This window comes from Lutra lutra, chromosome 9, assembly GCF_902655055.1.
Source record: "Lutra lutra chromosome 9, mLutLut1.2, whole genome shotgun sequence".
NCBI lineage: Eukaryota > Metazoa > Chordata > Mammalia > Carnivora > Mustelidae > Lutra > Lutra lutra.
The window spans coordinates 143,855,870-143,869,954 of record NC_062286.1 but is presented as its reverse complement, the minus strand read 5'-3'; the positions used below and the strand labels follow the sequence as shown (position 1 = coordinate 143,869,954).

Here is a 14,085-nt window from a genome sequence, read left to right as displayed (position 1 = left end):
TAAACACGTGTCACTCAAGAATGACTTTACTCCCTGGTAAGCATCCAGCAACACACGAACCAGGCACTATCTGTGGTGATCACGTTTCTAGATGGTCACAACCCAGGGACACTCGCTGGGACAGGGTGACAGCTGGGGGTCACGGAGCCTCACACAGGAGACAGGCCGGCACGCGGCTCTCCCACACGCTGCACACGCAGGAAGCACCTTTGTACCGAAAGGGGTTTTGTATCTTGAGGTAAGTGAAAAGCCACTAGGAAGCACGTCAGAAACAAAGTTTTGCAACAGTGATCATCAGAATGGCACAGACAGACCCAGACAGGCAGCCCCCGAGGCCACCTCCCAGACGGACAGCCGCGTCCTCACAGAGAGCCGCGAGCAGGCCTCCTGCTGCTCAAAGACCACCAGCGTGGAAACGGGTGTGGAGGACTCAAAGAGCAGGGACGCAGCTAAGACCTCCTTGTTCAGACCGGGTTCCTCCTTGGCCACATGGCCTCAATCTGACTCAGCCACCAAGGAAACCAGGAAGGGCCCTGTCTCGGGCACGTCCTGACCAGCAGCGTCTGGAAAAGTGAGGGGCAGACCCCCACACAGACCGGTCTGTACCCCTCCCTGTGGCTTCTGACCAAGATCCTGAGGGCAGTTAGCCCAGCCGCCAGGATCACGTGACAGCCTGCCCAGGGTCTTGGGTGTGGGTGACCTGGGCCAGTCCCCAAGGGGCGGAGTACCAGGAAAACGCTCAGAGCTTGGAAGCACAGAGACTCCACTCTCCCTGCAGAAGCCCGCGGCCCTGTGACAGCTGTGCTCGCTCCGGGACACAAGCAAGAGCCAACAAAGAGCAGTCTGCAGTGGCTCGTGGGCTTCTGCTCTCACAGTCCGTCATCCGCAGGGCGATGCCCCCCGCCCCGGACTCCCCGGGCCTCTGATGCTGTCAAGGACAACACGGAAAATAAAGGGAAGTGGAGTGTTTAACGCCACACGCAGAATAAAAAGGAGCTCAGCCACCAGGGACTAGGACTCTCTTGTGGAGTTCGGGGTTTTCCTCCAATACACAGACTGAACGTGTGTGTTAAGTGATTCTTTATACTTTGCATCTTGACTGTTCCATCGTGAGAAGCATTTAAAAATCATCGTTGGTCTGTGTCTTGCACTCCACTAAAGAACCAAGAATACATTCGCTGTGCACAAGGCCGTACGTCGGTCACAGGCCCCAGAAAAGGACGGCGCAGCCGGCCCCTGGGCTCGGGGTCAAGGCACGCACAGCCTTCGAGAGGTGGTTACGTGAGCTCCACACAGGGGAGGCCAGCAGGCGGGGCAAAGCCGCAGAACAGAGCTGGGATCCTCAGTCTCTGCTAACGTAAGGAAGCAAATACCCAGTGAACCAGGGACAGAGGAAAGCTCTTCCTGACTGTAGAATTCCAACGGATAAACCTAACACTACGTAGAAGACACAGTACTTAGAAAAGCACCGCTTGGCAAATACCACAGTAGTAACTAATACAGGACAAAAACCTCATTAACAGACCTACAAACTAGTAGGTCAGAGTTTGACAAGAAACAGGAAGTTTAGCCTCAGAGTGTCTCCCCACAAAGCACCTAATACTTACAAAGGACAAGAGCAACCTTCCAGTGGGGAAACCGGACAGACGCCACCTGAGCTGGCTGGCACTAAAGGGGCACCTCACCTTCCAACGCGGCCAGGAGGACCCAACATCCCGCCAAGATGCAAGCCTCAACCCCACAGTGCGGAACCGTCACGGAGACTGAATCAGGGGACCCCACGGCGTCACTGGCCTGTCCCGACAAAAGCCAGCCTCATGAGAAACAAAGGCAGACCAGAGACCCCTGAAAGTATCGGGCCGCAAAGGCCTGACGGCGTCCCCCTGGGCAGCTACCACGTCACAGCACAGCGGGGCCTTTCCTTCTGCTAAAAGGACGCCCAGGAGGGTGATGGATGACATTTGGAGAAGGTCTGCAAACTACTTAATTGTACGGTGTCCACATGATTTCGATTCCGCCAGCCATGCTGAGACTGTGTGAGAAAACGTCCTCTAACACACACTGAAGGACTTAGAGGAAAGGGGCCACGGCCTCTGCAGCACACTCTCACATACTCGCTGGGAGATGTGGGTGTGTGAGTATGGCTGGAGAAGGCAGACGTGGCAAAGTGGTCAAATGCGGGGGAGTCTGGGTGAAGGGCATGTAAGAATTCTTTGTACAGTCTCGTGACTTCCCTGTAAATCTAAAATTATTTCAAAGTAACAGGGTAAAAAATAAGGAGGGCCACAATTAAGGCACGAAGTACCTAAAATGTGTATTGATTTTGACCCCATGCTCTCTTCTCTGGAAGCCTATCCTAAGGAAAGATTTTCAAAGCAGGCAAGAGTTCCGTATGCCAACTGTTCTCCGAACTGCAGTCTACAACAGAAGCCACGGGACGGGGGACGGGAGACAGCTGCAAGAGCTCTGCAGGCTCCCACTCGCACCAGCTCTAGGTTCACGGCACAGCGTCTGCCCGCCCAGACCGCTGCACGGCGGAGGTGTGCGAAGAGTGGCTGCCGGGCAAAGCCGGGCGAAGAGAAAACTCGATTCCTACAGCTGCAACTACATTCAAACGTCAGCAGCTCAGAAACACTTTCGGCGGCCCAGCACCCCACACGCGGCCCCCGGGCCCGGGAGCCGGACTCACGCTGTCAGCATCTTCCATCCATGTGTGCTTCCGGTCTTCCTCCTCGATCCCGATGCCAATCACAGCACGCATGACGGCCTGGCAGGTGGCCACACTCCCAGCCTTGTCACACTCCTCGGCATCCTGAAAGAGGAACACAGAGCTGTAGCCCAGAGCCGCAGGTGCCTGACAGGGGTGTGCTAGTCCTGCGGGCTGAGGACCCGGGGGCCTCCGCAGTGCAGGCAGGCAGGCGCACGCACAAGACTCCGATGCCTGCCAGACCCTGCCACAGCCCACCCACCCGGGTCTGCTCAGTCACTGCGTACCCACCCCTGCCACCCAGCAGATAAACACCAGACAAATACCTGAGGACTTGCCAAAGCTGCCTCTATCTACTCAACAAACACTACGTGAGCACCTACTGTGTACAAAGTACCGTAGTGGATGGCTCAGGGGTCAGCAGGTTCGTACACAGAAAAGAGACTTCCCAAGGAAAAGGAATCAAGACGAGCTCACTAACATTTGTGTCTGTTGGTCTGAACTCAGGATTCAAAATGGACAAAAGAAAGAAACAGTCTAACCAGAACAGACGGGGGTGTATGTGGGGGAGCCTGGCACACAGAAGGTAAGAGAGAAACCCAGAGGGACCCACCACGAGGGCATCCCATCAGGCAGGCAGGCGGGTGGCCCCGGGACTGGACTTCGGGAAGCAGGTCTCAGGACATGCAGACAACACAGCCGTGGGTCCCGGCTGAGATGCAGAAATGTCACTGAAGCCTCTTGTACATCAGTCAGGGAAGGACCAAAATGCAATCAGGCAAAGGACATGAAACACACAGTTCTCCAGAAAACAAAACTATAAGTGACTTTTTTAAACATCAGAGAAGAAGCTGTTCTTATTTTTTTTTTCTTTAGATTTTATTTATTTGACAGAAATCACAAGTAGGCAGAGAGGCAGGCAGAGAGAGAGAGGGGAAACCACCTAGGCACCCCTCTTATTTTTCTTAACTACCATTTTATACACATCAGATCAACACGAAAATGCGTGCCAACACACGTGTACGGCTGAGGTGGGGACACAGACACTCGCACACGGCTGAGGAGCGCATGTGGACAACCCCCAGGGGCAATTTCATGTTCTCCATCAAAGTAAGAAGTACAGGGGCGCCTGGGTGGCTCAGTGGGTTAAGCCTCTGTCTTTGGCTCGGGTCATGATCCCAGGGTCCTGGGACTGAGCCCTGCATCGGGTTCTCTGCTCAGCGGGGAGCCTGCTTCTCCCTCTCCCTCTACCTACTTGTGCTCTCTCTTGCTCTGTCAAATAAATAAATAAAATGTTCAAAAAAAAAAAAAAGTCTATACATTGACCTAGCAATGCCACTTTAAGTAATTCCTCTTACAAATACGTTTCCATATGTGCAAAATGACCTCCGTAGCAGGACACTTTAATAGCACTCTTTGCAACACGAAAGGGTAGAAACCACCTTCTTCTACCTCCTGACAAGAGATTTATGATACATGGTCAGGGAAACGGTGCAGGAGACATGCCGGACGTCCTGACCCAGAGGTGACCGTGGTCAGACCTCCGTGTGAAAGGGGCTACAGAAGCCCCACCTGGAGGCCCCTGGGGCCCTACGAGCCTCAGAGAAGCACCGCAAGCAGAGAGCAGAGCCAACGGCAAAGACCCGAGGAGAAGGCATGAGGCCAGTAATGAGCAAGGAAGCCTCGTGGCAAGTCGTGCGGCCATGGCCCCGAGCCCCGAACCCAGGGCGCACAGGCCGTAGCAAGAGCTCTGGGTTCTACTGCAGCTCGGGAAGGCACCCAGCAACTCTTAAACTAGACAGTGAGTCACATGCTCCATCTTATCTTAAAAAGACTGCCCCGGGGCGCCTGGGTGACTCAGCTGGTTGGGTGACTGCCTTCGGCTCTTGTCCCGACCCCCAGGTTCTGGGATCCAGTCCAGCACCGAGCTCCCTGCTCAGCGGGGGCTCCGCCTCCACCCCCGCCCCCCGCCCCTCTCCTTGGATGCTCACGACCTCTCTCTCCCTCTCAAACAAATAAGATCTTTGGAAAAAATTAAAAAATAAAAGGACGGCCCTGACTGTGGTGTGCAGCGTCAGCAGGGATGGGCATCGGGAATTACTGCCACGTCCAGAGGAGGCTGTGCCTGGCCGAGAATGGCCGCAGCCGGGTGACAAGCAGTACCTGGACCAGGGACGGACGGGAAGTCAGACACAAACTGCTCACCAAGGTGAGCTTGGCCGGGACCGTCAGAGTTTGTGGGCGAAGCAAGGGATGCATCCCAGACACCCCAGGCTGAGGTATATCGTCCCATGTTCCGGGGGGACGCAGCAGGGAGTGATCCAGGACACGGGGAGCGCCCAGAGCACAGTCCACATTTGGGGGTTCCTGGCGTGGAAGTTACGCTCCTGACAATGTGGGAAGATGAGATCACCACAGAAGCAAGCACAGAAAAGTCTCAAAAGGGGGCTGAGGGCCAAACTACCAGGAGATTTAGGTTATGAGAAGAGAAGGAGAACAGGAGAGGAGGCGGACGGAGAGGCACTTCAAGACAAAAGGAAAACACACAGACACGGCTCGAGGGCGCAGGCAGGCTGGACCAGACCTGCCTGGAAGGCTCCTGTTCGCAGCAGGGCGGTGGGCCTGGACTGGGCTCCACACACAACGGGAAATGGGAAGTACGAAGACAAGGGTTAGTGCATTTAGCAGAGTCTGGCACACCATGGGTGCTCAGTAAACGGGGACTTGCTCAGGACATGAAACACCTGAGAGCCACATACTTGGCAGGACACCACACACTGAAGTAAATACTAACCTTAAAACGACTGAAGTAAAACCATCATACGTTCAGACAGACCCTTTTCATCACATTTCAATATAAGCAAGTAGAAGCAAAACATGAAATCTGAAGGAAGTTTAAAAAAATTCTAGCTCATGCTGCCTTTTACTGCACTGGCAGTGTCCTAATGAAAGGTTTGTAGGAGGTTGGCCTGAGAGCTAGCAAGGGGAGAGGGGGGCCGGCCACGGTCACCTCTTGCAATCGTCCGTCCTGACAACACGGAAACACAGATGGCAGAAGAAATGGACGTGCTGTGGCCAAGCAAACGCACCCCTGAAGGGTGCTAGGACCGGGAACTGACCGGTGGGCGTCTCTGGGAACACAGGACTCTCAGCTCTACCGTGTGCAACACAGATCCCAGGGTTCAAGGGAGACGGAGAAGGCGCTCAGAGACGGGAGCAGCACACCCTGGCAGGGGCACCATCAACCTCCAAAAGCCCTCAGAGGACCGGAGAAACTCTGCTGACCCAGCTGGAATTCCCTGCTCCTGAGACAACCACAGCCCCAGACAATATCATGAAACGGGGGTCGTTGACACACTGGATGTGGGTAGCAAAGGGGTGTGAGGGCTGAGACCCAGGAACAGATCAGAGGAGCCCCTGTTGCTCCAGCGCACAGCCCAGAAACCTTCCAGGCCACGGTGCAGGGAGGGGAACCCAGGCAGCGCCGGTGGAGGAGACAGAGCCGAGCCCCAGAAGCTCAAGGAGCCACCAGTACACAGGACCGAGCACCAGAGAGGAGACGTGCAGCGCAGGGGAGAACCCTGGCGCGGGGCTCTGCAGAGGGCCACCTGGGAGTGTTCACGGAGCACCAACACAGCATGAGTGTTTGGAAAGAACCCCAAAGGATCAGCGCAACCCTCGGAGATCACACGGAACCAGGAACAGTGCCTGTTTCCACCAGCCAGACCAGAAACCCCCAGGAGAAACAGGTCACGGGGCAGAGTGCACAGAGAGTGCACAGACCTCCATCGGCTGACTAGCCCTGACTGTCCCAAACCCACTACTGCTGGGGCTCAACCCAGCAAAGCTCCGAAGCAAAAGCCAAAGGGACAAAGGTCCGGAAATACAGCTGCACTCCAACGGAGGAGTCTAGGGCATTTGTAGGGTGCCAAGATGCCTAGCGCCCAACAAGGGAAAATTCACCATGTCTGGCAACAAATCAAAGATTACCAGTCATGCAAAGAGACAAGAAAATGCAACTTGTAATGGAAGGAAATGCATCCAACAGAATCAATCCCAACCTGACAAAGGCGTCAAGACTTCGGAGACAAACAGCTGCGGTCACTGCATTCCATGTGTTCAAAACATCAAGCAGAGGAGCAAGAAAATCTAACATTTCACGTTAAAAATGAGAAACAGGTTTTTAAAAAATCTGTTATTTTTAGAAAGAGAGAACATGAGTGAGAGAGCCCAGCGGGAGGAAGGGCAAAGGGAGAGAAAAAATCCAGCAGATTCCGCGCTGAGCACGGAGCCCGAGGTGGGGCTCGATCCCAGGACCCTGAGATCATAACCTGAGCTGAAACCAGGAGGTGGACACTCAGCTGACTGAGCCACCCAGGCACCCTGTGAGAGACATTTTTAAAAGACCAAAGTTAAATTCCTAAAAATGAAAAAGACAAGATCTGAGGTGGAAAACCCCCTAGACGAGATGAACAGCAGCTCTTTGAGGACAAACACTTTGAGGACACTTTGAGGACTTTGAGGACAAAACTTTGAGGACAAACCCACAGAACTGATCCAAAATAAAATGGTGAGGAAAAAGAATCAGTCTTTAAAACATGACCAGAGCATCAATGAGCTACAGAACTAACACGATATTCAACTGGAGAACCTAGATACTGCCTCCTAAGATCAGGAGGAACAAAGATGTTGGCTCTCCCCACCTGTAGTCAACACTTCACCAGAGGTTCTAACCCAAGACAATTAGACAAGAAACAAAAAGGCTTTCAGAATCACGGGGGCGCGGGGGGGGGGTTGGCAGGAAGAAGTAGGGTTATATAGGCAGATGGCATGATCTCGTATATAGAAAATCCTAGAGAATCCATGAAATCTATTATGATTTAAATTTCATCAAGGTTATATAACACAAGCTCAATATTCAGAAAGCGACTGTATTTCCATACACCAACAATGAACTACCTAAAAATGATATTAAAATTCCACTTACAGGGGCGCCTGGGTGGCTCAGTGGGTTAAGCCTCTGCCTTTGGCTCGGGTTGTGATCCTGGGGTCGTGGGATCGAGCCCCGCATGGGCTCTCTGCTCAGTGAGGAGCCTGCTTCCCCCTCTCTCTGCCTGCCTCTCTGCCTACTTGTGACCTCCGTCAAGATTTTATTTGTTTATTTGACAAAATGGGAACACAAGCAGGGGGAGCAGCAGGCAGAGGGAGAAGCAGGCTTCCGGCTGAGCAGGGAGCCCGATGCAGGGCTGGATCCCAGGACCCTGACATCATGACCTGAGCCAAAGGCAGACGCATCACCGACTGAGCCACGCAGGCGCCCCAAAGATGAGGGAGTGCTTCCGGGAAATAACAGAGAAGAGAAGGCAGCACAGGGGTACCTCTGAAGTACTGCAAAAGAAGGAATGTCAACCTGAATTCTATACCCAGGGAAAATATCTTTCAAAAACGAAGATGAGCTCGCAAGAGCTGGAAGAAGCAACCATCAGACCTGCTGTGCAAGCAGCACCGGTCTCGGCGGGAGAAAGAAGACACCGGCTGGACAGGTGGGGCTGCACAATGGGGGGAGGCATCAAAACCATAACCGCGGGGAACCACGGCAAACCGCGGGGAACCACGCGTAACCGCGGGAAACCACGCGAAACCGCGGGGAACCGCGGGAAACCGCGCGTAACCACGGAAACCACGCATAACCACGTTAACCACGGGAAACCACGCATAACCACGTGGCTAAAAACACCAAACAAATCAAGGGACTGAATCTCAATGATGAAATTTTAGAGGAACATGCAAGGCCTTGCATTCAGGATAAAAAAAAAAAATTGCCTCAACACAGAAAGGGGCCATGTGGCTTAATACCCATGTGAGAAAGAGGAAAGAGTAGGGGCTCTGATCCAGAGGGACCCCAGGAATAGGGTAGCACCACTTGAGGCCCTCCTGGCCACACTGGGAACAGTTCAGCTTGGGGGCTGTTCCAAGAATGGTAATCAGGTGTGTGGCAGCAGAAGCGGGGACGCAGGAGGCCTGAGACCATCTCTCTAGGGCCAAGGGGCAGTAGGTGAAGCAAGGAGCCTTATTCTGTAGGGCCCTTCAGGGTGGAAGGGAGCAGATCACTGCGAAAAAGCACTTTGCCCTCGGCTGACTATACTTCAGGCAGGGCCCCCCCAGGAGATGGGGGGCCCAGGCCCAGAGAGCTCACATGGTGGAAGTGGAAGGTAGGAGAGGCTGCCTGCCCTGGAGGCTGGATCAGAAGATCTTCAGACACTGCACTAGCCATGGGCCTATCATTCTCCTTACATCGTATTATTTCTACTTGCAAAGTGGTACTACTCCCCAGTGCCCATACACGGAAAATTCTTTAGAGCATCCAACCCCAGATGTAATCAAAGTGCCAACTCTACCAAAACCTAGGTCATGATCACATAAGGAAAAGCCACACATGCCTGCTTCCACAGCATGCAAACCCTCAGGTACTATCCAGCAGCTCCTACCCTAGGAGAGACCCCAATGTGCACTTTCAAAGCAGACACCAGGACACCTGCTCACAATGGGGACCCCCACCTGCTGACCTCACCTGGATCCACTGCTCACGGTTGATCTCCACACCGTTGGCCCGCAGAGAGGTGATGGCTCGGTCAATGATCTTCTCTACCATCTGCGTGTTCCCGTTGGCTTCTTCCAGCTTGGCAGCCGTGATCCAGATGTGGCGGTCCGTGGGGATGTTCTCACGGGCCTTATTCAAGACCTTGCGGGCATTCTCATAGGTCTCTAGCCTCGCCAGAGCGAGCCAGAGCTGTATGGAGAGAACACCAGCAAACGAGAGGACAGGACTCAGCACAACCTGCCAGGTCAAATGGTGAGCCAACCACTGGCCCACAGCACTTCCACAAAATTCTTCCTTCCTTCTCTTTCTTTTAGATCTTACTTACTTGAGAGCAGCAAGAAAGAAAGTGGGGCAGGAGGGGAGAAGGAGAAGGGAAAAACCTCAAGCAGACTCCACGCGGAGCACAGAGCCCAACATGGGGCTCAATCTCGTGACCCTGAAATCATGACCTGAGCTGAAACCAAGAGTCGGACGGTTAACCAACTGAACCACCCGGTGCCCCTTTCTAACAGCTCTTGTGGATCCTTTAAACAGAATCCACAGATGCATACGACATTTTCACTGCTCTGGTAACTGTTCAGTTACATTTCTGACTTAGTGACTCTCTGGTGAACGTGAGACGTTGACAGATTCTCAGTCACACGTTTCAAACACCAGTTAGTTACACGTACACAGCATGTCAGACCCATTCCAGGTGCTGGACAGAGCATGAGCAGGACGCGACTGCTGACCTCACAAAGGACACACGGGTATTCAGCCTTCTGGCGTTGGACACCCTAGCTGTTGATTCTGCAACATCTCATGACCAAAAATGTGTATGGGCTCTATTCACTTTTACATAAATAAAGATTAATTTTGCTTGGAGAATTTCGTAATACCTCTGAGGATAATTAAGGACATAACGGATATCATAAAACCAAGACTAAAAATCACTGCACTGAATGTCGTGAACCTGAATGTTTGAAACTAAAGAAATCCAACCAGGGGCACCTGGGTGGTTCAGTGGGTTAAAGCCTCTGCCTTCGGCTCAGGTCATGATCTCAGGGTCCTCGGATCGAGCCCCACATCGGGCTCTCCGCTCAGCGGGGAGCCTGCTTCCCCCTCTCTCTCTGTGTGCCTCTCTGCCTACTTGTGGTGTCTCTCTCTCTCTCTCTCTGTCAAATAAATAAAATCTTAAAAATAAGTAAATAAAATTTAAAAATTTAAAAAAAAAAAAGGAAATCCAACCAGCTTTGAGGCAACGAGCCAAGCTCATGCTGGGCTGAGAGAAAGATCGATCGGTATTTCCTATCAGCCTCCACCGTTCGGGTCCCACTTACAAACTCTGAGCTGATGTGGGACTGGCCCTTGAAAAAGACTGCCCCGCACACAGAGCTCTGGAGTGGCCAGAGATAGGCTCAGCTTCCATTCTGCACGTCCACCAGGAGCGCGACGGGCTGCAGCTGGCCGGTCCCGGCGCTGGGCGGCTGTGTTACACGGTGGCCTCCTGTGACTTGGCTGCCTCACAGGCCCAGAAATCACAGTTCAGTGCTCCGCTGCTGCCACTGTGGACGCTGCACTCGGACCCGGGCAGCGCCCGGCAGACTCACCTCCACGCTGGTGGGGCAGCACTCCACAGCTCGACTGAGCATGATTCTAGCGTCTTCAGGCTCCTCGAGCTCAACGGCCGCTTTCCACAAGCGGACGGAGTTTGGAACATGTTCAAGGGCTGGGAAAGGTCAGATAAGAAACCAGGTCACAGAAAAGCAGAAGCAGAAGCAGGACATTCATGTCCCAGAGGACACTCCAGCCAGCAGGGTCAGAAGACCCCTTCCTTGGCACCGGGCCAGGCTGTCCACCTGCCCTTTATACGGGTCCCCTCACATCTGGGGCAGACACAACCAAGACCAAGGCGGAACACCCTGAATCGTAAGCGAGGCGGAGGCATAGCAGACGACAGGAGGTGACACAGGGGCTGTGCAATGTCTCTGCTCCCACTCAGGCTTGAAACTCAACGTCCCAAAACAAAGCCACGCAACCACAAGAAGGCAACCCCCTTCACGCACAGGGCCAGGCTGGTTGTGTGTAAGTGTGTAGAAATCACAGGGAAAGAAAACAGAAGTGGCTTGGGATACGCATCTCTCCAGGGTGGCGTGCATCGGGGGGCTGGCTGGGCACGAGCTCCTTCGCGGCCCCCGAGGCGCAGTGTGGTGACGTCATGCTGATGGCAGCCAAGCCTCACGGCTTGGCTCTGTGGCAGGTGGACTCCCTTGGTGGCCCTGAAGCAGCCAGCATATGGAGGGACATCAGGGAAGGGGGACAGACACCCAGAAAAGCTACCACTTTCTGCAGTCCAGAAACTTCCAAACCTTGGTTTAAGCAACAGAGCCCTTTCTACACACACAATTCACCAAAAAGCCCCCAAAAGGCAGATAAACACAGAGCTCTGCAACATGAACATTGCAGGGGAGCAAGGCCAGGCCCCCTAGTGAGCCCCTGGCGGGGGTGGGCAGAGAACAGCACAGCTTGGGTCACCATCAGGAAGCCAGAGCACCTCTAAGGCAGATCCCAAAGGGCTCCTGTTTCTCAGAAACGCAAGGGCCAAGCATGTGGAAAACAGACCTAAGATTTAATAATGCAGAGCCCGTAGACCCACAAAGTTTCTCGCATGAAATCAGGGACAGAACAGGGCCTCTGAGGACACCTGGATGAAGCCAGGATGTGATGCGCCAAGCCTCCCTCTCCAGCAGCAGCGGCTGGCGGGCCTCAGGGCACACGTGGCCCCCACCTGCGCCATGGGGCTGTGCACAGGGAGCAGGATCACAAGGGCCACTCGGGGTTCATGGAATCCCTCCCAAGGGTGACCCGATGATGCCGCTGAGCCCCCTGCTGAGCCAAGTCCCTGCCCAGAGAACTGTTCCCTAGTCAGTCCCCGGACTAGGCTGATATCCCGGACCCATTCCACCTGGAGGGGCAGGGCCCAGCTCTTCCTGGGTTGGCGCCTTCCCTGCCTACAGACCTTAGCCAGCACCACACCCCCATCATGTGTTCAAGAAACTTTCCTCACACAGAAGATGTGCAGCAAAGGGTTCTGGCCGTTGGGGTGCCTGGCCCTACACGGCCCCATCATTTGGAGCCAAGGCCTAGCAGAACAGTAGGACAGCACTGAGCAGTCAGAACACCGCTGGGAGAAACACCCTGAAGCAACGGGCCTCGACCTTACAGGACGCAAACACAAAACAAAACCCTACAGTGGCGGTTCACACAGGTCGGGGAAAAAGCAGTGACACCCAAGCGCTCCCCAGGCCACACAGCAGAACCCAGTGAGAGAGCTGGTTCCCGCCTCAACACCTGTGAGCTCTGCTGTCAGGAGGCCTCCTCCCGAGGGAAGATTCGGCCCCCGAGGCGCAGAGCCCCAGCGGTGCCACACTGAATGCAGAGGCAGGCGCCCACCTCTCCGTCTTCTGACGCCAGTGCACCCGCCCTGGCTGGAGAGCGGGGCCCGGACTCCCACGGTGAGGCTGAGCTGCCACGGTGTCCTGGGGGACGAGAGTCCAGAGAGTCCCCAGCACTGGCTCCAGATTCCCACTCCTAAGGGTTAGTTCACGCAGTGCAGCAGCCCAAGAAAGAGCACTGAGGACGGAGCCTGTGCAGGAACAACAGTCTGAGCCCCCGGTCCACGGAAAGAGCCCTGATCAGGTGGGGGCTAGCAGAAGGTGCTAACCTCCAGCCCAGGAACAGCCAGGGAAACGAGGGCTCAGGACTGCCCATGTCCTGCTGCTTCTGCAGATGCACGTTCACGACTCCGCCTCTACCTTCCTGCTCCCCGAACGCGGGATTATCAGTGGAAGTGAACTCCAGAATTCAGCCTCCAGGGTACAGAACGTGTCCGTGGGACTGAGCTTACAGAGTCACTAACTTCACCCGGAGATGGGTATGACACCAAGGAACCTGTGTCTCCACTTTTCCGGAAAGAGTGGGAACTCCTGTGCTGGCGACCCGTCAGCAGCCCCGGCGCCGAGGTAAGCCAAGTGCTGTCGGCCGACCCAGTTGGACCCAGCGCCGACCCAGCTGGACCCAGCGCCGACCCAGCTGGACCCAGCTCCAACCCAGCTCGGACCCAGCTCCGACCCAGCGCCGACCCAGCTCGAAGCCAGCGCCGACCCAGCTCGGACCCAGCTCAAACCCAGCGCCAAACCAGCTCGGACCCAGCACCGACCCAGCTCGAACCCAGCGCCGACCCAGCTCAGACCCAGCGTCGACTCAGGGTCTTTCGGGAAGCAGCTACCGTGTTGCAAGGCTACCTGGACAGGCTACATGCACTGGTGTGGAAGGGGCAGCCCAGATGGGAAAGACCAGTCTGAACTAGATCTACCTGCCAGCAGAGGAAGGGCTCAGCCCCGACCTCCAGCTCCCCCACCCACCCTGGCAGGGAGGACACTCAGGTGCTGTGTGCTCATGGTGACCCAACACCGATAGCTGCTGGAGGCTGCTGCGCTCTGCACACCACAATATAGGGTTTGGGGGTAAAATAACCTCACTTTTAGAGGACTGTGTTAATTACAGAGTAACACAGAGCTTCATGCCTTATTGTGGTGAGTTGAACTGACAGGAAGCAGCCAATGGCCCAGCCACAGGCCCATGTGTGCCACTACAGATAAGGACACCGCAGCTCAGAGGTCAGGTTTCATGCTCAAGGTGACTCGGCCTCTTCAGGTGTCGAACTAGCATCCCAAGCTCAAGTTCTCCCAACAAAGGACTAAGACGGCAGCAGCACCGAACTGAGACCCAGAGCTCA

General features: G+C 54.7%; 1 protein-coding gene and 1 long non-coding RNA gene across 2 annotated transcripts in view; one reads left to right on the top strand and one right to left on the bottom strand.

Moving 5' to 3' along the window:
* PRPF6 (pre-mRNA processing factor 6) overlaps window positions 1–14,085 on the bottom strand; it is a 39,228-nt gene that overhangs the window by 10,886 nt on the left and 14,257 nt on the right. The window contains exons 10-12 of the mRNA XM_047744179.1: window positions 10,898–11,016; window positions 9,279–9,497; window positions 2,690–2,812 (exon numbers count right to left, since the gene is read on the bottom strand). Coding sequence (XP_047600135.1) covers window positions 2,690–2,812; window positions 9,279–9,497; window positions 10,898–11,016 — 461 coding nt within the window. The remainder of the gene's footprint in view (window positions 1–2,689; window positions 2,813–9,278; window positions 9,498–10,897; window positions 11,017–14,085) is intronic.
* LOC125108413 (uncharacterized) overlaps window positions 1–14,085 on the top strand; it is a 26,243-nt gene extending 12,158 nt beyond the window's left edge. The window contains exons 2-3 of the long non-coding RNA XR_007129897.1: window positions 3,129–3,135; window positions 13,960–14,085. This is a non-coding gene — a long non-coding RNA (uncharacterized LOC125108413). The remainder of the gene's footprint in view (window positions 1–3,128; window positions 3,136–13,959) is intronic.